At 33.2% G+C, this 23,356-nt stretch overlaps 1 protein-coding gene across 1 annotated transcript in view; it reads left to right on the forward strand.

Moving 5' to 3' along the window:
- The window catches only part of LOC139483225 (uncharacterized), a 96,906-nt gene that overhangs the window by 61,243 nt on the left and 12,307 nt on the right, over positions 1-23,356 (forward strand). The window contains exon 5 of the mRNA XM_071267256.1: positions 6,243-6,357. Coding sequence (XP_071123357.1) covers positions 6,243-6,357 — 115 coding nt within the window. The remainder of the gene's footprint in view (positions 1-6,242; positions 6,358-23,356) is intronic.

Genomic DNA, 23,356 nt, shown 5'->3' on the forward strand with positions numbered 1-23,356 from the left:
AAAACTACAATCGTCTGTCAGAGCAATTCAGAAACGCTTGATTTTGATTTTTGTGATAAAATGGACAAAAAATGACACATTTCTAAATAAAGATTCTCTTTTAGACGTAAGTAGCTGTCGTTTAAAAGCTAATAATTTCAAATGATGGTTAAGAAAAAATGCCGATCTTCAGTTGAGCGAATCAATTTTTGTTTTTCAGTCTAAAAATTACACCCGGTCCATGTATCTTATTTACATCATTTGTAAACCCGTCAAAGTAGATCATTATACTCAGTTTGATGTTTAGGGACGACATCAAAAGATCAATGTAAGATAAAAAACTTAATTCAAATAGTTTGGGGGTGGGGAAGTTGAACGGCTGCAAGATTTGGTTATCCGACATTGATTTTTACATATATCTATATGGGTCAATCAATTTTTCCCAAATTAAGTTAAGAGGGGGGTGGGGGGATCAGTGAAAAAACTATGTGAATTAAGTTTTTTATCCTTCATTGAACTTTTGATGTCGTCCCTTAGTGTTTCTGTAGGTCGATATAGTCAACCGATAGTTGTGTTTCATGATTTCTTGACCTCTTCTGTTGTTTATTATCCCATATTAGGTACTGTGGGTTGAGAATACTATATTTATAGAATATGCTTTTTATTCATTTAATATTTGTAAATGGTCAGTGTAAATTTGCATCCATTTCTCATTTTTCGTTTTTTTTTATTTCACTGTTTGTAAGTTGCACTAATTATTTTTCGTTTTGTATTGTTCAATGTTATTTTTTTCTTATTTTAAATCAATCGATATTATATATTGATATTATAGTATTGTCTCTGTAATTACTCCATTGTTCTTTCACTTCAATGTAGGCAACATAGACGGCTTGACTTTTGAAATGAACTCAAGTGTTAATCAATCAAATACTTTAAAATTTCCTTGTTTTTGTTTTTAATGAAACAAATGACATATTAGAATATTTTACGAATCAACTAAATATTATGTACACATGGTAAAAATAAATAAATTGATTACATTATCACATTGCCAAGGGAGGTTACTACTTTACTGCTAAGAAAAATAGTCTAGGCGTTAAAGGACAAACAGTGGTTATCAAATTAATAGTATTTCAATCAAAGATTACGTTGACAGATGGGAAATACTATATTACCTGAACGATAAGGGTGCTAGATATTTACGTGTATGTTTAGATAGGTTTATGATTTAATATGAGTCAAATTGATGACCAAGGTACATCTGCGATTATTATACGAACACAGCGTTCAGTAATTTTGCAATTAGGAGTCTATTCAGTATGACTTTGCTCGTTTGTGAAAGTTTCTTGGTAACGTTCATTAAGAGGGTGTGGATATAAGTTTAATGAATAGAGAAAAGTGGGCAAACATATAAAAAGTATAGGGAATGGACCACAAATAAAGAAACTAAAATAATGCGGTCTTAAGATATAAAGGAATGAGAATAAGTGGCAAAAAGTGTAAAGAATAGAGAAAAATGCTATACAACATTAAAAAACACAGACGTTTGGGACCCCGCATCCAGACCATCATACTTGTTGCATATACCAATATTTGGTTATCAAAAGTTTTCTTCTCTTTATTTTGATGTCTATTATTTAGGAACTGAGCTACTCTACCGTTGTCAAATCTGAAATATTTACAAATTTAGACCGTTCAGTGAACAGCAACTAAAATTTCCAATTACAAACACGTTTTGCAGGATCTCAATATTGACGACTTCAAATATATACCTCCTGATTGCACTTGTGCTAGTTCCCAATTCACATATAATCCGGCTGGCCACGTTATTACCGGTGACCTCAACATTGTCAATTACACTTCCCTGCGAAATGTGTTATCGAAAGGTCCGAGACATCGTGAGCATCAATCCATCAATTGGAAATACAACTTCCAAATTTTGATGGATTCTGTCGAGGATTATGCCAGCCAATAGGCTTAGCGTGAGAAGGAAGACGTAGACACTCTTTCCGAATGGGTTAAAGCAGTGAGGTCGTTGATACAGATCAGAATTAAGAAACTGGATGGGTCTATTAATGCCTATGCTACGTCAATCTTTAAGGACCCAAATAATGCAAAACACTTATCCTACCTCCATGACAAATATTATTATTATTATTATTACAAGGCATTTTTATAGCGCATTATATAAAAATACAATTACTCTAAGCGCTTTACATGTTAAAACAAAAGTACACAAGTTCGTACATACACGAAATTACAAAGTTAAACATATACCGAAATATGTATAAAGCATTCATCAAATCAACTATAAAAAGTTAAGACTACAGCAACTTGGTAAAAAATGACTTAAAAGAATTATTAATGAATAAGTAAAAATTTGAATAACTAAAAATTTGAATAACTAAATATTTCTAAAATTTGCTGAATTTTGTATTTAAAAATAAGTTACTAAAATATTCCAGCTTGTAAAAATATACAAACGTTATATAGAAATATACAGAAACACATAAAATCAGAATAAAATGTACACACTATTAAAAATCAACATCAGTCAAATACAACAAATCACAGTTCCAGGTTTAACTTATTAGCGATCCACAAATGCAACTTTGAATAGATGCGTCTTTAGTCCTTTCTTAAATAGTTCTAGCGATTGTTCATTTCGAAGATTTGTTGGAAGGCTATTCCACAGAGTCCCGGCCGCAACATCGAACCTCCGTTCACCATACATTTTGGTCCGTGCATTTTTTGGTATCTCAATTAATGAAGCATTTTCAGATCGCAACGGTCGTGCTGGTTTGTAAAAATGTATTAGATCACTAAGATACGAAGGTGCAAGTCCATGCAAGGCTTTGAATACGTAAAGCAACAGTTTGTACTGGCATCGGAATTTAAATGGTAGCCAATGAAGAGTCATAAGTGTTGGAGTTATATGTTCAAACTTCTTTTTGCGGGTCACTAGTCTGGCAGCTGTGTTCTGAACACGTTGAAGTTTGGATAGACTCGAGGCATTCACACCATACATCAAAGCATTACCGTAATCAAGTCGCGACGTAACAAGAGAGCATACAAGAGTTTTGCAAGCGTCCTCCGTTATATAGGATCGAATACGTCCTATGTTACGAATCTGATGGAAACAGGATTTGGTAATTGCATTTGTCTGTTGCTGCATGCTGAGGGTTTGATCGAGAAAAACTCCAAGATTTCGAACACAGGTAGATTCACCTAGTATAGTTCCGTCAAAATTCAGTTGTAACTTACTTAGACTTTTGACTTTGTGTTTTGGAGCAAAAACAATCAATTCAGTCTTGTCCTGATTTAACTTCAACATATTTGTACACATCCAAATTTTGATATCTTCCAAACAAGCTTCTAGGCGCTCGGTAATGTCATCCCAGTTATCTAATGGCTTGACGACTTGGTAAATTTGCGTATCATCCGCATAACAGTGGTATGCCATGCCATGCTTCTTACATATTTCACTAACCGGGTACGAAAACATGGAGTAAAGTCTCGGTCCAAGCACGGAACCCTGTGGGACGCCATATTTCAGAACCATATTGTCAGAGTGAACAGATCCAATAGAGACACATTGCGACCTATTAGCCAAGTATGAACGAAGCCACGACAAGGCTGTTCCAGATATACCAAAAGTATACTGTAGACGATCGAATAGAATGTCGTGATCGATCACGTCGAACGCTGCTGAGAGATCCAACATCAGTAATATTACACAAGAGTTGTTGTCGAGTGCGTATGTAATGTCATGATGAACACGGATCAGTGCTGTTTCAGTTGAATGTCCGGTGCGATATGCTGACTGCATATCGTCATGTAAAGAGTTCAACATGATATGAGATCCAAATCTCGTGTCAACAACTCTCTCGACAACTTTGGATATAAATGGCAAGTTTGACACTGGGCGGTAATTTTTTAGAACTTCTTTGTCTAGGTTCGCTTTCTTAAGTGATGGCCGCACAACTGCCTCTTTGAAAGTTGAAGGTACTATTGATTCAGCCAACGACATGTTCACTATGTTCGTAATGACAGGCGCTAGAGTGTCTATGCAATCTTTGAGAAGGTGTGTTGGTAAATATGTTGTTGTCCCCGCAGATAAAGTCCCAAACAACATCGTGTTTGTGTGTAAAACTCATTACATTAACTGCTTGATAAACGAATTAGGTATTGACAATTCACTTGGGAACTGAACATATACTCTCACGACACAACCAAAGAGGAAATCCTGGACAATCATAGGTCTGTTATATGTGCCTTTAGAATTTCAACCAAAGATGAAGAATTTGATCTTTCATCACTGTAATGGATACCTAAACTACATAGGTATCCTTACAAACAACGGCATATTGCTGATTCTTCCAATTTCTCCACGAAACCTCGTTCTTAATAAACAACATCCATTTTATCAGCAATTAAAGGCGGGCTTCAAAGTTATTGTGAAACTGCCTATTCTCGAGGTGGCGTGAATCAGATGTGGATACTTAAAAATTACAAAGATCTTTTAGAGTACATACAATCTAACTCTCTTTCATCTGGCTATAGTATTAAAACATTTGACTTTTCTACACCTTACAAAAGAATTCCACATTCGAAACTAAATGACAAATTGAAAGAGTTGCTATTGCTTTGTTTCATAAAAAAGAATGGCCAATGTAGATACAAGTATCTTGTCTTAGGGAGGGATACATCATACTTTGTAATGGATCACTCTGGTTTAAACAAACAAAAAATCTGAAACTGACATTATCAAGATGCTTGATTTCATGATTGACAACAAATTTATTACGTTCGGATGTCGTGTTTTTCAACAGACTGTCTGCATTCCAATGGAAACCAATTGTGCTCCTCTTCTTGCCGACTTGTTTCTTTATTATTATGAGGCTAACTTCATACAGAAACTTCTTATGAAGAAATATAAGAAGTCAGCAATATCCTTTAACTCTATTTTCCGCTACATAGACGATGTCCTTTCACTAAGTAATTCGAAATTAGGTGACAATGTTGAACGCATCTATCCCATTGACCTAGAAATACAGAAAACAACAGATACAGTTAAGTCGGCGCCTCATATCTTGACTTACATCTATACATTGATAATGAGGGTCGGTTGAACACAGAACTTGAGATAATTTCAGCTTGTCAATTGTGAACATTCCAGCAGGTCCTGCATACTGGGTATATATCTCACAATTGATATTCCTGTGCTTGCATTTCCTATCATGATTTTCTTGATAGAGGGTTGCTGCTCACAAGGAAGCTATTAAACCAAGAGTTACAAATTGGGAAATGGAAATCATCCCTTTGTAAATTTCATGGACGCCATCACGAGATGGTTAACCATTATGGAATAATCGTTTCCAAATGATATCGGATATATTCCTTACGTCGTAACTACAACCTCCTTCCCTTTCATGAATGTGTCATACCGAATAGGACTATTTAACGGATTTGTTATTACATGAGCAACACGAGTGCCACATGTGGAGCAGGATCTGCTTACCCTTCCGGATCACCTGAGATCACCCCTAGTTTTTGGTTGGGTTCGTTTTGCTTATTCTTTAGTTTTCTGTATTGTGTCATGTGTACTATTTTTTCTGTTTGTCTGTTTCCTTTGTAGCCATGGCGTCGTAATTTTATTTTCGATTTATGAGTTTGACTGTCCCTATGGTATCTTTCGTCCCTCTTTTGAGAGACATGTATTGTCCAAATCAAGATATGGTGGATAAATGTTTGCAACTCATGTTTGCGGCATACATTTATCATATTTTTCGCAAGTTGGTTGTTTCTGTTAGGTGATAAATAAGTATTAAGATCCATGTTGTTATATCGCGTGATCGGTTTGTTTTGCAATTTCCAATGACAGTCAGCAAGGTTTAAGAACATCCGTTGTTTGACATGCTAGTCAATATTATGTATATATATTCTTTTTCACTTTTTTGGAATGTGTTGTTTGTGCTGTTTTTGATTTCCTAAATTGAAATATATATTTATATAAATTACATTGTAATAAAGGACAATGCCTCACACTAAAATTTTTTTTCTGTATCTATGTCGTCCCGTTTATTATGCCCATTAGGCTGTTTTGAACTTGTTGATCCACAAGTGTTATTTTCTACTCCTTGATGTGGTGTCCTACATTGTGTTTGCTTCTATAAATAAAATTTTCATACATCAGTTTTTCCTTTCTGTAGATATACATCATACACAAATACATTTATTGTTGTCGTAATTTTATTTTCCAGAACGACATTACAATATGTCACGGACCTTCACAATCGCACAACTTATAGAAATACCTATGCAAAGTGCAACAAATCTGATTACACATTTTGTCTTACGAAAGGGAGAAACCCTAAGGTAAAGTATTTTTGTCAATAGTAACTTTATTTTTCGTTATTTTGATGCATGTCATTGATAAAAAGTATGAAAAGTATGAAACAAATGCAGATGACTGGTTTATCTGTACTGTTTGTCTTTAGTTTCATATTGGTGTCTATCATGAACTTTTATTTATTCCACCCTTTTTCTCTCTGTGTTTCTAGATGAGGGTTGATGCTCATGTCTTATGGTCGGGATATTATCTATTTTACAGCAGTTCATTAATAAAGAAGAAATATATACACTATTTATATACAAACTTCCATATCGCACCAAACAAAAGAAAAAAAAACCAATACAATAAAATGCAGTCATGTTTGTAAAATGTCAAATAGTGTGTACGACTCATGTATCTGGGATAACTTTTATTCGGTTTAATCGAAAACAAATGATTCATTTGAGTCATAGCAAGACTAGAAATTATATAGTAACAAATACAAAACAACAGTTAAATGCAACTCTCAATGAAAGGTCGTTCATCAACAGTTGCATATATCCTCTTATTCCAAATCAATCAAACCCAACACCATACAATAATTTTAAGAATAGATTCCATGATTTGTTGGCTTTGAATATACGAAATCAAATTAATGAATTTAAAATCATCTTATAAAAATTGTATGACAAACATAAAACGATGTCATTTAATCATATCTTTTTGCAGGTAATTTACAACAAGGACGACAATTTGACTATGATCAAATTTGGTATTTCAAAAATTCCGAAACAAAATCAACCAAACAACCAAAAAGTTTGAAGTGAATTAACAAGCACACATGTTTATTTGTGTTAATATTTAATGTATTTGAAGATGTTGAATAAGACAACAGTTGTTAGACACCTTTGTACTTGCAAAAGGTGCATTTGTTTTGTTTAATTGTATTAACCTACTTATTTTAATTCAACAACGCTTTCGCAAGTTTCTGTAATATTCCAATGGTTGCATTTGTCAGTTCTCAACTTGTATGATACCTTAAACAAATAAAATAATTTAGCACAGTTGATTTTCAAATATTTTTATCATTAAAACGTCCACAATGTTCACTGAAACACAGTTTTTATTCGTAGATTGAATCTTATGTATCCATAATAGGTACCAAATATATTCAAAACAGACAACAAGGACTCGAACATTATTGTATTGTTATTTGTAGAGTACAAAATTATTTTCATATACATGTATTCTATTGTACTCACAAACGTGATATATATATATATATAAACTATAACACAAATTCCCATACGTTTCGGCGATTACGGCCTTCTTCATTGGAACAAAATTACAACATTGAAACAACAATTACATCGCCTGGATACATTACGTTATAATAACTACTATGACGTTCATTTGCCGCGTTTTTATCTTTTTTAATATGAATATTTTATTATCGTTCATACATTGTGCATGTTTTTGTTTGAGCCAGATTGAGTTTTTTGTCAGAGAAACACGATAAATAGGTTTAATTCATAATAAAAATGTAATCATTTGTTTTGAATACATGCATGTTCCTTAACTATTCATAAACAAATCCACGATCATAGTATATGTTTAATAGGCCTACATTGCAAATCGGCTGCATAAAGCCAAACCTGTTTTAAACTACATGTTTACATATTATATGTTTACCAAAATAAATTACAGAGTTTGATTGAAGTCTTGAGTACACCTACATCAGACCAGGTTTAGCCTAATGAGAACACGACCTTCAAAGAGTGTAATGAAAATGTCGTATTGTTCTTATGACTAAAACGGGAAATATATTTTCAAATAAGCAAAATAAAATCTTCACCTTGACATTCTGAACGAGGATTTGTTTGCAATTATATTTATTTTCTAAACTGTTTTGATCATCTATTAGGTGTATTCTCAAAAGATTGTTTAACAGCATATGTCCTTATACTATTTAAATGTGGATAACTTTTTTTTTTATATATATTTTTTCTGACAGTTTCATTAAAAGGGCTCGACTATTGAATTACTATATCAAAGGAACACGCTCAACAGTTGTATTTGTAAGTCAAATGCAATCATGTTGTTAATACTTTCCAATTTGAATGTAATTTACGACTACGCAAAGACTCCTCTAGGTTATATTCTGGAAAAAAAATCAAAGCTGCATCTGTGTACATCTAAAGCATGTTATTATATATCTGATAATTCGATATAAAGGAATATTACGTGAAACTAAAACATAGGAAAACAGTTCCCATATCAGTATTTACCAACATAGCTCAAAAATTGGTCAACTTTACCTCTAAGGAATTCGATTATCAAAATCTTTACGTCGCGACCTTACCTAGGAAATACAAAACAAAATGTGTAGGAACATAAATGTGTTCCCTTTGATAACATGGATTCTTTTTACAGATTCACAAAGTTAAATTAGCCCTTCTGACGAAAAATATATAACCATTTAAACTATATTATATGCTGTTATGTTTATATAAACATAAAGGCATTGTAAATTGGAAAAAAAAAGAAGAAAAAGTACTATTAAATTAAAATAGCACGCATTTCATGTTGTACCTAGATAGAGACATTGAGTTTACCATTTTTTTGTTTTTTCTAATCGCCCTTGATTTTTTTGTTTTGTTTAAGTGGTATACACTTTCAAAATAAATAAGAAATACTAAGTTATCCATACATCGGGATACACTTAAATTGAATTGGAGATTTGAGATATGATTGATAAGTGTTGTTAAAAACACGTCCATTTACACGTATCAAATATAACCATGAACATTGTTTGTTGGGAAAATGTCCTCTAAACGTAACACATGTGTTGTCAATCCAGAAAAAACAGCATCTTGATGAAGCCTGTTTCAGAAAAAAAATTGTTTGAATCAAAGTGATATTTTTTTTAAAAAGTAGGATGTATGCCTTCTTAAGACAAGGTAGTTAACTGTACATTGCCAATCAGGATTCATTAATTGGTTCAAAATTTAATAACATATTTATTCAAAAGATTAGAATGGCTCGATTAGCCGATTACTCAATTATAAATTTAAGAAAATGGCCACTAATGGGTCTTCAGTGCAACGATAACCTGCCGCACCAGGAGGCGTAGTCCAGCTGTATGATGGTTAAGTAATAATAGACGTCATACTATAATCCGAAATATACGCAAAAAAATAATAAATCATACATGACTGACAAATGTCAGAGGCTTCTTTTTTTTTACTTCAGAATAGAGAATTTTGACAACAAAACAAACAGTTATATTTGCAGTTAAAGTGTTTTGGAGTGCAATATATAAATAAAACAAAATCAAATATGATCCCCATACTGTTGTATCATCTGTAGATTCATATAAAGTAAAATCACAAAAATAATAAAATGACTAAACTTCGAGCAAAATTAAAACCGGAGAGTCCCTAAGCAAATGGCAAACTCAAAAGCTCAAACAGACTAAATGAATTGATAACAACTGTTATATCATTGACTTGGAATAGGTTTTTTCTTATGTAGAAACTGATGAATTAAATCTGTTTTTATAGCAAGATAAGCTATGAAAATGTATGACAGTCTCATCAAATTCCAATATATTGACACCAATTTGTCAATAAATGTATGCAACACATGAACATTCAAAACAACAACGAATTATTTTCCATTCAACAAAATGCAGATATTTTCTAAATTCATCATACTACAGGTCATCAATTTACACTGCAAAAAGAGAAACTGAGAAAGAGAGAGAGAGAGTTTCAAAAATATTAAATTAGCCATTTACACAAACTTCGGTCGTTTCTTGGTGTTTTTTTGAGTCATCAATTTTCTTTTTGCAAACTGTTTACATGGTACAGAAACGCCATCTCCCTTTTTGAATATCCTATCATCAAAAGTTTTATTTGTTTATAATGTAAACTAATTTTAACCAACAACTTCTTTTTCTCATCTGTGATAAATAAGTAAGAAATTGAAAGCAACACGTTTAATAACTTTTGCATCCGAAGCGCTTTTCTGGATTTACCTTCATCAGGAACGCTGAAAGCCAAACATTTAAAATTCGAAGATTTTTAAGTACAGAAACCGTTGAAAAGCTATATGTCAGAAATACCTAATATAAATAGCCAAATTCATCTACAGCCAACTTTGCCTGAGGGAGTTGAAACCTTAGTTTCTTAATAATTTCAAAATTTATAAACGGACAATTTAAGTAAGTTTAACTCATATTTCCCGTCTAGAAAAAAAAAAACAACCAACAACTTGTGTTTTTCAATAACATTAAAAGGCTCGGGAGTAATGTTTCGTTATCACAGTAATACTCTTTAAATTCCATAATGCATTATGAAATGAACGCTCAGCTAAAACAACACACATTTCGATTAAATCTTCTTTTTGCATCGTAGATCATTAATGTTAACTTTAACATATTTTGTTCGTTCGATGGTGACAGAAAGCAACCCCCACTTTACGTGTCCTATTACATATGTAGATAGTATTTATGTCTTTATAGATATATTTTATAGGTCGATTTAAAGGGCCCGAGCGTTAAATGACGCTATCATAAGAACTAGTTCTACACGTTAGTCTTAGGAAAAATCAATCTCATATCTTCATTATTCGTCCTTGAAATTTCAACAAGCAGATAATTCAAGGTTGTCAAAGAAATTTGGAGCTAGGTCGGTATTTCACTTAGCCAACTACAATTATTAACCGCTAATCATATGAATGCGCTTGTCATACGTTATTTCTAACAATGTTATTTAAAGGGTTCGACTATTAACACAATGATTAAATTGCAATACCAAAGAAACACGCTCAACAGGTGTATTCGTAAGTCAAATGCAATCATTGCGTTAATGATTTTTAATTTGCATGTAATTTATGACTACCCAAAGACTCCTTGGTTATGGTTTGATAATATATTAAAGCTGCCTCTGTGTACATCGTAAGCTAGGTTCACAATGCCGATCAGACCAACTCGACCAATCTTGATCAAGACAAATTAAGCGATCGGGTAACTGGTCTGTCTCAATCGTCAAGAATATTCAGGGTGGTCTACCTTAGTCGTCATCGATCTGACTTTCTACCCGAGAGTTTTTGACATGTCAAAAACATTCGAGTGAGGATGGAGAAGCTATTCACTCGAGAAGAGATCAAGAATTCGGCGAGTAGCGGTCGAATTGATCGGGAAAGGATCGTGTAAAGATCGAGTTTGGTCGGAATACAAATAGTTTACCGACCAGTACTCGATCATTTTGATCTTTGCTCGACTAATATCCGATCAATTCCCGACCAACGACAACCTGTACGAAATGTGGTAAAGATTAACTCGACTAATGCCAGATCGCTTCATGATCACTTCGACTTCTATATATTTTTCATCCCAGATCAACTCGACCAATACCCGATCTTTACGCGACCACATTCGACCACTGTTCTATCTCTACTCGGCCATACATGAGTAAACATGGCTGCTACACGATTCTCTTAATATGTGTGCAGCTCTGATAAACTTTCATAATTTTGCTTCTGCAATAATATCTTGTCACTATTTATTTTAACTGTACACAAATTCCTCCATGTACAGTACGCGTCTGTACTTTTGCAAGGAGGTGTAAAAGTTTAAAAGAGAGAACACAGATACCAAAGGAACAATCAAACCCAAAGCTCAAACCGACACAGCCATACCGAAAAACGAAAGCCGACGAGAAGACAAACAGAAGTGAACATAACACAACACACAAAAACATAAAAACATAGCAACACGAAACCAAATAAAACCTTGGATGATATCAGGTGTTTTTGAAGGGAAGTAGATTCTGCATTTTGGCCCCAGAGGATTTTTCAAAATATGAAAGAACTTGTGCATTAAAATTCATTATTAGACAGCTGATGACTAATTTAGCCTTCGAAGTTAGTTTTTGGGCTAATGGGTTCTTTTTGTTTGACTGTCTCTATTTTCCGTATGTTCAGACATTTTTGTAGTGTACAAATAAGAGGATTTGGTATAATTGCCGATGAGACTACTCTCCACAGGACACCAAATGACACAGAAATTAACAACTATATATGTCACCGTACGGTCGAATGTTTACAATCACTTTTTTCATACACTATTTGAAACAATTTTATTAAAAAATGAGACGAAAAACAAATGATTTGTATTTGAATTTGTGCTAGATATATGTAAACTGTTTCAGAAAAGGTATCCTCAAGGGGATTGAAATTCTATTTTTGGTCAAATTTTGGGAAATCTTTGCCCCCTTTTTTAGTAAAAAAAAAGGCAGATTGTTGCCAAGGTTACACCAAAAATATATATCTTGAACCATTCAACTACTGGGTATCAGATCTATGGAAAATACTGATTACTTACATATGCACATATATGACACAAACAGTAGGCTTAATTTGTAAGAAGCAAGGAAAAGGGGATGGTAATATTAATGTTTATTGCTATCTTACATCAGTACTTATCCAGTGACAAATCTCATTTTAAAGAAAAAGAGTAGTGCAACTCCTATAACAACTCTGCGTCCTACTCTACCTTTAGGAAGTTTGTACAACCATTGGGGTCCTCTTTGTTCAGCTCCTGCAAGTCTCTAATACTTATGAGTTTGCTATTTGATTAGGGACTTTCCATTTTAAGTTTTCCTCGGAGTTTAGTATTTTTGTGACTACTTTTGATACTGACAATACACAGTTGTCGCCTTGGCTGCCACTGCATATCTAGATTTTTCGGCACCCTTTGCTGTTTACCCATTTTTTGATTGTTATCTACGCTCTCTTCAAGCTCCGTCACAGCTATTAACCTGTCTATCTGAGCCCTAACCACCTTGCCAAACAATCCAACTGCTTGATTTTCATGTAGATAATTATTTTAAATGTAAAATTTTACTCAGACCTTCTGTGAATGAATGAATCTAAACAAATAAGCGGGGAACGTGTTCATTGGACACAGATTATGCTTCAGCTTGCATATAACGTTATAAAGAGTCAAGAATGGTTAACGTGACGCCACCCAAATTCGCACTTAATCTGTGTATTATGGTATTGCGTTTCATCAAATTTGGATGAGGCAAAATAAAATTAGAGAACGGAAACTTATTGTTGGAGCGTTCGTATACGTACTCACGGACGGACATGGGTAACACTTAATGCCTCCTCCGCTGCAGTTCCCGGGGTGATATAAAACAAATTCGGACGTTTTGATACTGCAATTGTTCATACCCGACCAATGTCCGGCAATCCCTACGACTCCTATACGATTAAGTTGATCTAGTCTAGCCGAGATCAGGCTGAAATCGAGTATAGTCGATTTGGTCTAGCTAGTCGAGTAAAGATTGTGTAGAGATCGTGAATTGGTCGTAGTTATCGGATTTGGAAGTTAACTACTTTTAAAACTGACACGAAAACTAGCCCGGTCGACCTTTAAGTATACATGAACAGCGGTTGTCAGATTAATATTATTTTAATCGAAGAAAATTTCGACGGATTCAAAAGTCTTTATCAATCTAAATAATAAGGGTGCATGATCTTTACTTTTCAGTTTGAAGAGGTTGATCTAAGATGAATATAAAGAAGCGTAACTAGCCTCTATTACAAAAAAAGCAAACTGTATTGTTGGCGAGGGAAGGGCTCAAGGACCCCGGAAGAACTGGGAAAAAAATGATACAAAATTTTTCGGACCTTTCCTAATCTAAAGCGCAAGTTGTGTCTTACTTATTTTATTATGTTCTGGTCTCGTAGCAAAATATATAGATACAGTGTTAGACTCTTAAGTTTTACATGTAGGAACAATATCAAAAGACATATGTAGGATGAAGAAACAACAATGTAATCCACATAGTCAAGTGTGTGGCTATTGCTAGTTTAAACATATTTATTAATAGTGTGAAAGGAAATGTTGTCCCCGGAGCAAGGATCGAACCAGGAACTTTTGTTTTTGTAGTCCGATGCACTAACCTATGTTAATTTGTATAATGAGTATCAATGGTCTGGTTCCTCGTTAAAGACCCTCCAGCTACATTCAAGATGAAGAACAGGAATAAATGCCCTGTTCATTATTTATTTGTATTATTTCTGTATATTTTGTGCGATTTTGTCCCTTGCACACTTACTCCACATCTCTTTGTTTTCTATTTAGGACCTGGATACGGCTCAATGCTAGATAAGCCCTCCGATTTTAAAGGCCATCTGTTTTTAAAAAAAATAATTGATGCCGCAGGATTGATATTTTTAGCTTTAATGTAACCCATGTCAGCTATTTAACTTGTATTTACAGCAAAGATAGCCAGTTTGCTGTTCTGTAATATATTGTAACAGTTTAATTTGTCATGTCCGATAGAATCGTAACTTCTCAAAACATCTTCCGAACAATATCTGGACATCTGTGCCGTGGGCATGTACAATTGCCAAACAACACATGCCTGTTCTTAAGTCTTCATAGATCTATTCCAACTTAAGTCTTATTGAGTGTACGACAAACAGAACAAGATATTTTATACCATGGAATACTGAATCCATAGTCATAAAGATCGAATACTTGATTGGTGTTCAGTTAACGTAGCTGCAGAACAAAGACGACAGAGCTACTTTCGAATATTTCTATAATTTCAAGCCGTTTTCCACTCACAAACCCAATAATATTTTCAAAATTTATTAATTAAAAATAATTTGTTTTTACTTTTTTTATTTTTACATGTTTATGTTTTTTAAAATATCAATTTGACTTGAATTTCGGATCCCGCTTACATATTTAACTCCGCCACATTCTAAATGTACGTGCCTGTCCGAAGTCAAGAGCCTGTAATTTAGTGGTTGTCGTTTGTTTATGTGTCACATTTTTGTTTTTCATTTAATTTTTGTACATAAATTAGGCCGTTAGTTTTTTTGTTTGAATTGTTTTGCATTGTCATTTCGGGGCCTTTAATAGCTGACTATGCGTTGTGTGCTTTGCTAATAGTTGAAGGCCGTACGATGACTTATAGTTGTTAATTTCTGTGTTTTTTTGTTCTCATTGACAATCATACCACATCTTCTTTTTTACATCTATATGAGTATATTAAGTATACATGTATATATCAAGATAAGTCAGTTTATATCTTGTTCCTCGTCTTACTATAAAAAAGGCTAGGAGAGCTACGTTGATAGACCATGTTGTCTGATCGGCTGTCTATATAAAGTATTGGGACAATGTATGGCATGAAGACATCACCAAATCACCGTATGTCATACTCAAAAAGACATCCAAAGATTACTATTAATCATCAACTACCCACCATCATGCCGTGAGCTCTGGTTTGCTCTTAACACAAATACAAAAGCACAGCAAAATGTCAAAATATGCTATTCAAACTGGGAGACTTGGGAGAAAAACATTGACACTTTCCAAACAATCTTAAGTGTAAAATCAATCTTACGATAAAAATATTTAGTTGAATTGTTAAGGAATATTTAAGACATACGATAAATTTTACACTTTAGATTTTTTGTGAAAAGTGCTACTGACATCGGATTCGGATTTATTTTAAACTAAGTTTGTTTGTGCATATTGGTGTGTGCTTGTTTATTCTACATTAGCTAGCTATAGTTGTATAGTGGGAGGGATGAGATCTGTTTTATTTTTTTTATTTTAGTTAAGTGTGACGTCCATTTTCACATAACTAGTATATAATGTTTTAGAGACCAGCTAAAGCCCGCCTCTGGATGAGGGATTTCTTATTGAGTGTACGACAAGCAGAACATGATATTTTATACCATGGAATACTGAATCCATAGTCATCAAGATCGAATACTTGATTGATGTTCAGTTAACGTAGCTGCAGAACAAAGACGACAGAGCTACTTTCGAATATTTCTACAATTTCAAGCCGTTTTCCACTCACTAACTCAATATTTTCAACATTTATTAAAATAATTTGTTTTTACTTTTTTTTATTTTTATGTTGTTTTAAAATATCAATTTGACTTGAATTTCGGATCCCGCTTACATATTTAACCCCGCCACCTTCTAAATGTATGTGCCTCTCCGAAGTCAAGAGCCTGTAATTTAGTGGTTGTCGTTTGTTTATCATTTATGTGTCACATTTTTGTTTTTCATTTAATTTTTGTACATAAATTAGGCCGTTAGTTTTTTTGTTTTAATTGTTTTGCATTGTCATTTCGGGGCCTTTTATAGCTGACTATGCGTTGTGTGCTTTGCTCATAGTTGAAGGCCGTACGGTGACTTATAGTTGTTATTTTCTGTGTGTTTTTGTTCTCATTTACAATCATACCACATTCTTGTTGTGTTGAAGACCCATTGGTGGCCTTCGGCTGTGTACTTTGGTTAGGCTGTTGTCTCTTTTACACGTTTTTTTATTTCAATTCTCAATTTCATTGATTGACAGATTGATTGATTAATTGATTTATTTATTTATTTATTGATTGAGTGATTAATTGATTGATTGATTGATTGATTAATTGATTGATTGATTTTTGATTGATTGATTGATTGATTGATAATTTTACTTCAAGCAAAAGTCATGATTATTTGAAAATCCTTTATTTGTATTGTAGTGTTAATTTCACCAATGAAACTCTCCATTAATTTTTGTTTTGGTATTACATTTCTTTGTAATGACCGTCTGATTATAAAAAGACACTCAAGAATATGAAATATGAAAACTTATTTGGCCTTCAATGTCTCAACCTACTTTATTGTGAGTAACTTCATTGTTCAGTTAGATTTCGATTTTGATATTGATTTGCAAGCTTCCATAATAGATTTCCGGTAATTGTTCTGCATAAAACCCTATGGGAAAGCGCATTGACTTAATTTTCCAAACGTTATTGGAACCCAATAATTTGGCAAGGGGTTGCAACCTATAATGTAAAGAAGTTACAGCCGATTGCATTGTGTATGTAGGCAAAGGTAGCTTCCTTGGTTATCTTGCTTGTTTCATTATGTTAGGTAAACTACCCTCCTTTAAGAGAGACTAGTTTGACAGATAACCAATCAATCTGTCTGTAGGACTAGGCTACTTCTACAGGAGGGTAGTATACCTTTCTTAATAATCACTTGATGGTTCAGCTAACAAGCAAGCAAACCAAAGAGATATCCCTTGTCTATCGGCTGTAATGAAAATGCGGAGTTTGTGAGACCAGGCTCAAGCAGCCAGTCGGAAGCAGCCAGTTTTCAATCATTTATAAATGTTGCAAAAGACTCAAACGTACTTCAAATGTTTTTATTAATATTTAGACTACTATATCATCAGCTTTTAATATATAATTAATCAGTCAAAGACACTATTCAATGAATTTTAATATTTCATTTCTGGTTCATTAGCTATATAAAGGCAAAATCAATCGCTTTCGATATACTACACAGCGTACTGCCCGCTTTACATTTTAAATAGTCAACACTTTTGAGTGTTAATAGGATCGTAAATGATTATTTTTTTTAAATTGCACTATTGTGCGAAATATATTTCTTTATTATCACTTTGTACCTAGTGGGGACAATATTTATTACATTTTTGGTAAGGGTGGGGTTGACTGTTCGACCCCAACTTTGGACCTATCTTTAAAAAAAAACAAAAAAACAGCAACCTTGATTTTTTTCTCCAGCAGACATCAGCTACCCAGCTCCCCTTTACACGTTTTTCGACAAATGTATTGACGTAGAAACTTCTACTTAGTGATGGGGTAGAGTGGTACCTGCAGGGGCCGTATGCATAAAACATCTTAACTTAAGTATTCCATAAACTTAGATTTCTGAATTATTTTCACTAAGAATATTCCCTTAGATACTAGTAAGTAGAATTCTTAAGCGGTATTAATAAATTTAATTAAGTCTTCATACTTAAATCGGAACCTTTCTCTAATTACCGTATGATATATACTAGTTCATCACATATACTCATCCGTGTAAAAGTTTGTTATGATTATTTAAATTTATTGATCATTGCATGCTTTTTTTTAAAGAGCTGTGGCTAAATTGATATTGGTATTTAAAACAATTCAATGGAACGTATAAACATAGTATACATTGTAATGATGAACGATTGGCGTATATAAGACAACGCTTTTTGTTTGACGGATGAGCATTGGAAGAAAAATATTTTGGTTATCCAAGACTTTCCTACACTTAATCTTTAATCATCTTTTAATGGGTGTAATATTTTCTGGATACAACAATATGTTTTAAACTCTAACAAAACATGACCAAGGTTTCAGTGGCCTATACGTAGCATAAGACTAAGGGTAGCATTGTAAGCAAATCATCCGTCGGAAGGGGACGATAAATGAATGACCCGTATTAAGAGAGAGCAATATCGCAAGTAGTCCGTCGGAAGGGGGCGATAAATGGCTGACCCGTGTAAAGAGAGAGCCATATCTCTTGCACGTTAAAGACACCCTTGTAGATTTCGAAAGTGAGCAGGCTAATGCCGCTACAAGGCAGCACTCTCACCCGCAAAGTGGAAAGGGATTAATATAAGTTGCAAAAACTTGTTTCCCAATCCACTATAAATAAATATGTTTAAACTAAGCAAATCATTTTACAAAACAAATCATTTTTGTTGAATACATAAGGACATATAAGAAAATAATTGGATACGAGTAAGGTATCATAAATACCTTATATGATCTTATATAAACTTCTCGAATTTCATGGGGTGTAGCAGTGGGGAATTCTGACTGCAGTAACAGTGATATTGAAAATTCAAACGACCCCCCCCACCCCCCCCCAAAAAAAGCAAAAAAAACACACACACACACATGATATAAAAAATGCGGTTTTGCATGCCCTCTCGTCATTCCTTAATTCTGTTTGAACTTACGGTTACAAATGATACCCGCGCGGTATATTAAAAAAAAAATTAAAAACGTGCACGTACAGAGTAAACAAAAGCAAAATAGAACCATGAATTACATGAGTAAAAAACTGAGTACTTTTCGGTATACACACGAGATTGGAAATAGTATATAACTACCCACTGTTATCTCTTGATTTGTTGATTATACGTGATTTGATGAAAATCACAATGATCGTTAATATTTGGCAATACATAAACGAATAATTAGTATTTTATTACTGATATAGTTATTAATAATTTAATTTTAGTTAACCTGTTAATGTTCTGCAAAAATCGCATACTTTCGATTGATTTTTAACTATTTTTGAAAATTTAAGGAAGCTCTATAGGTACCTTAGACTTAAGTGTTATCTTAGGCGTTTCCTTAGTATAAGGTGTTTTATGCATACCACTTAAGTCAGGGGCGTAGCTACCCGGAGGCACGACAGCACGTGCATCCACGTCGTTTTCACAAAAAAAAAAAAAAAAAAAAAAAGAGCAGAAGAGAGAGATATGAGTTGGTCAATCGGAATCGGAGACTGTTGGTGTCTTTTCCGTCTATCCCGGATATTCGTTTGCCAACCTAGTTACATGTACAAGTGTTGATGAAGCTGTTCATTCAGAAAAAGATCGTAGCTCCGAAGTTGCGTGCACATTGATTCGACATGCAAAAAAAGAAATGGCAAAATAAAAATTTATAAATTGAATGTTAAAGGAAACACCTATGTTGTCACTTTTTTTAATTGATGAAATATCATTAGATAACGACATTTGGTTTCAAAATAAATGTTTTTTTTGAGATTTTGACAAAATCGGAAGGTTACTTGTATCTTTTACAAGATTTTTACTTTTGAATTTGTAATACTCAGTCTATTCTAAGATATGTAGTTTTGGAGCACATTTTAGAGTGAACAGTTTATCAGTTTGGAATGAGATGTACCAATCGGCATTAGAATTACCAGATCCCTTCGATATCGTTGAAAATATGCCGAGGCGATGTGGTTGACAGACTGCCGGAGCCAATCACCCTGCAACCACGCCAAAACAGTATTGGAAAGTCTCATTATTTTTTGCGTTTATAGACCATATGATATGGCAACTGGAGACTGGAGTCGCGTCAAGTTATCAGAAAATAGCTTCTTTGTGCTGTATCTCACGGCTTCATCGTGTTGTAGGAAATATCACAAACGAACAAATCTCAATATTGTCTGAAACATACGAAACTGACCTAGCATGTAATTTTGACGAATTTAATTGGGAGGTCGCTCGATGTCGAACACGTACGCTGGTTTATAACATCTCGCGAGTGCTACCATGCCATGATGGCCCTGAGATCAAATGTACAAATGTACGATCAACAATGAACAACGAAAGTTACATAGCATTACCATGATTACTGCATGTTCATCGGCATTTCAGTGTGAATGTTGACAAAGTAATAGAGAAGTTTGTTTCTGCCCAGACCCGAAGAGCAGATTTTGGAAAATTTTGAGTAAATTCTGTATCACAAATATTTGTTGTTTATGTATTACTATTTTCAGAAGATTTATTAATAGTTTTACATTCATAAATTTTGATCTACATATAGCTCCTCTTTTAACCGTCCTATGACCGAAAACCGAAAAAAAAAAATTCTGCATAATAGGGTCCCAAAATTTTTTCGCCTCGCTACGCTCGGCGGTAGTTGCTTCCACATCGTTTCTTTCTAGCTACGCCCCTGTAAGTATTGTGGACATGACTTCAAACAACTAAGATTTTACTTAAAAATACTTAGTTTAAGATTTTTTATGCACGACAATTAGATAAAAAGGGCGGAGTTTCCTTAACTTAAGTGTTTACTAAGGAAAATATTAACTTCAGTAGCTTTATGCATACGGTTCCACTTGAAAAAAATACAAGGACTCCAATGTGGTTTTATGCAGAACAATTACCGGAAATCTATGATATATATAATATTTTATTGTTATAAGATTTGATATAATAGTTATTTAAAACACATGTTGTGTTAGGCTCTGATCCTGTCCATAACGTTATAGTATGGTATTAGTTTTCTGTTTTTCTTTTTCCAATCATATTGTGTTGTAAAATGATGCCCTTTATGGGTTCTTGATTAGATTAATAAAATTCTTATCTTATCTTATCTTATAGTTCGCAAAATAAGTAATATGTTGGCAAATAATGAAAGCATAATTAATAGACATAGAAATAAAGAGAAACCGTATGATAAGCAATAACAATCTCCTAGAGACAAACTACATGACATGTTAACACCATAATTTTTTTAGCTATTTTATTTGTTTCTTGGTCCATTGTCTCGATTATTTACATTTTTGTCCACTATTCTCAATTATACCATGTATACCATAATCACCCATCAACGGCCTCTAGTTATTGTTCAATATGCACCTTATAGTCTTCACAAATAAGCAAAACTAATACCGAATAGGCTCCGAATGGCAACATAATTGAATGCTTTAATATCCTGGTTTGAATTGTAAAATTGCAGAAATTTGTTTTTTACTCAATTGATCAAACAAAATACATTATCGTCCTCGATGTTCATAAAATACTGACAGATGGACCTTGGTCATCAATTCTAATAATCTTGTATCAACCTTTCTAAACTTAAAAGTAGAGATCACGAACCCATATTGTTCAGATTGTTGAAGACTTTAGCATCCGTTGATATTATCTTCGATTAAAGTAGTATTGATCCGGCAAACGGGCTAGTTTTCGTGTCAGTTTTTACAGTAGTTATACCTCCCTTGTTAGTGTGATATTGTCATCAATCTATTTACTTATTCTTTAAATATTATTATATTGTACAATCTAAATTTGTGATTCGTTTAATATTTAATTATAATAATTTATTATTTATCAAAGATATAAATAAGGTAATTTGAAAGTCTTTGATTACATGTACTTCACACAATAGTTCAATTCAGAAGCCATGCGGTCTATTTTGTCTACATTATGTTGAAAGAACACCGGGGTGTTTACAATTTGGCAACATTTACTATCAGTGACTGTACAACAATTAAGGAAACATTTTACCTTATAAACCGAGAAATAGTTAAAATTATATACAAAACTCTATGTTAACCCTGTTTGTTTAAGTATGTAACAAATTCGAGAACATTGTTATAATTTTATTCTCTGAAGCTGACAAATGAAAATATTGTCATATTTTGAATGACAATTAAACAGTGTAGGATAGATAAATTGAATACACTTTCGTTTTTCGTTTTTTATTTTTGTGATATCAAAAATGTAAAATGAAAATACTTTCGTTTTTCGTTTTTCGTTTTTTTTTTAAATCAGATATACACGGACCTATTATCTAAGTACTTGTCACTTTCAATTAAATATGTTATTGTTTCAATTTTCATTTGTTAAAAGTTGAACTATGTACAAAATGGTTTAATATGATTCCCAACAATGTAAACACTACCTGACTACAGTTTTGTCATAGATGAAAATTTCACATAATGAATAAATAGCTGCGCCTTGAGTGCATGATACGCCCGTAACATTTTCATAGAATAAAGTTCAATTACTTTTAAATGTCATTGAGAAATTTATGAAAATCAAAAGGGAGCTTACATTTATAAATATTAACAATTCACTAAAGTTTCATGAGAATTGCTGAAAGCATTTTTGAGCAACTGTCCCAAAACTGAAAAATTCCACTTTATAATAAATTTGAATCATTGATTTTAAAGTCTGGACGTTGTGATTCAATTAGGGTAGGATGTGCTTAAGTCAATACAAAATAAGATTGGTGTTTGTGACTTCCCCACCAAGCACAAATCATTAAAGAGTAACTGCAAAATGTGGTCAGCTCATAATTGGAATGTTTTTTTCTTAGATGACTAAATGATAAACTAACAGCTACATTTGTCCTGAAATATTATTGATCATTATTAAGGGATATGTGTGTGTAAAGTGGGAGAGATTCTGCTAGAGCCTAAGTGAAATTCACTAAAATGATAAATTGTGAATCCTTATTTATGGATCTCCAATTCATTAGTAAAATTTAAATGAAAACTTTTTTTTAAATTTTTCAACCCCCCTTTTTTGTTCTTTATTTTATTAACTTAAACTGTGTGATACATGTAAAGTGCAAAATAACTTATAAGATGAACTTTTAAAATGCCAATTGTCAAGCGTTTTTTGAATGTAAAATGTTATC

The sequence above is a fragment of the Mytilus edulis genome, chromosome 7 (genome assembly GCF_963676685.1).
Source record: "Mytilus edulis chromosome 7, xbMytEdul2.2, whole genome shotgun sequence".
In the NCBI taxonomy this organism is placed as follows: domain Eukaryota; kingdom Metazoa; phylum Mollusca; class Bivalvia; order Mytilida; family Mytilidae; genus Mytilus; species Mytilus edulis.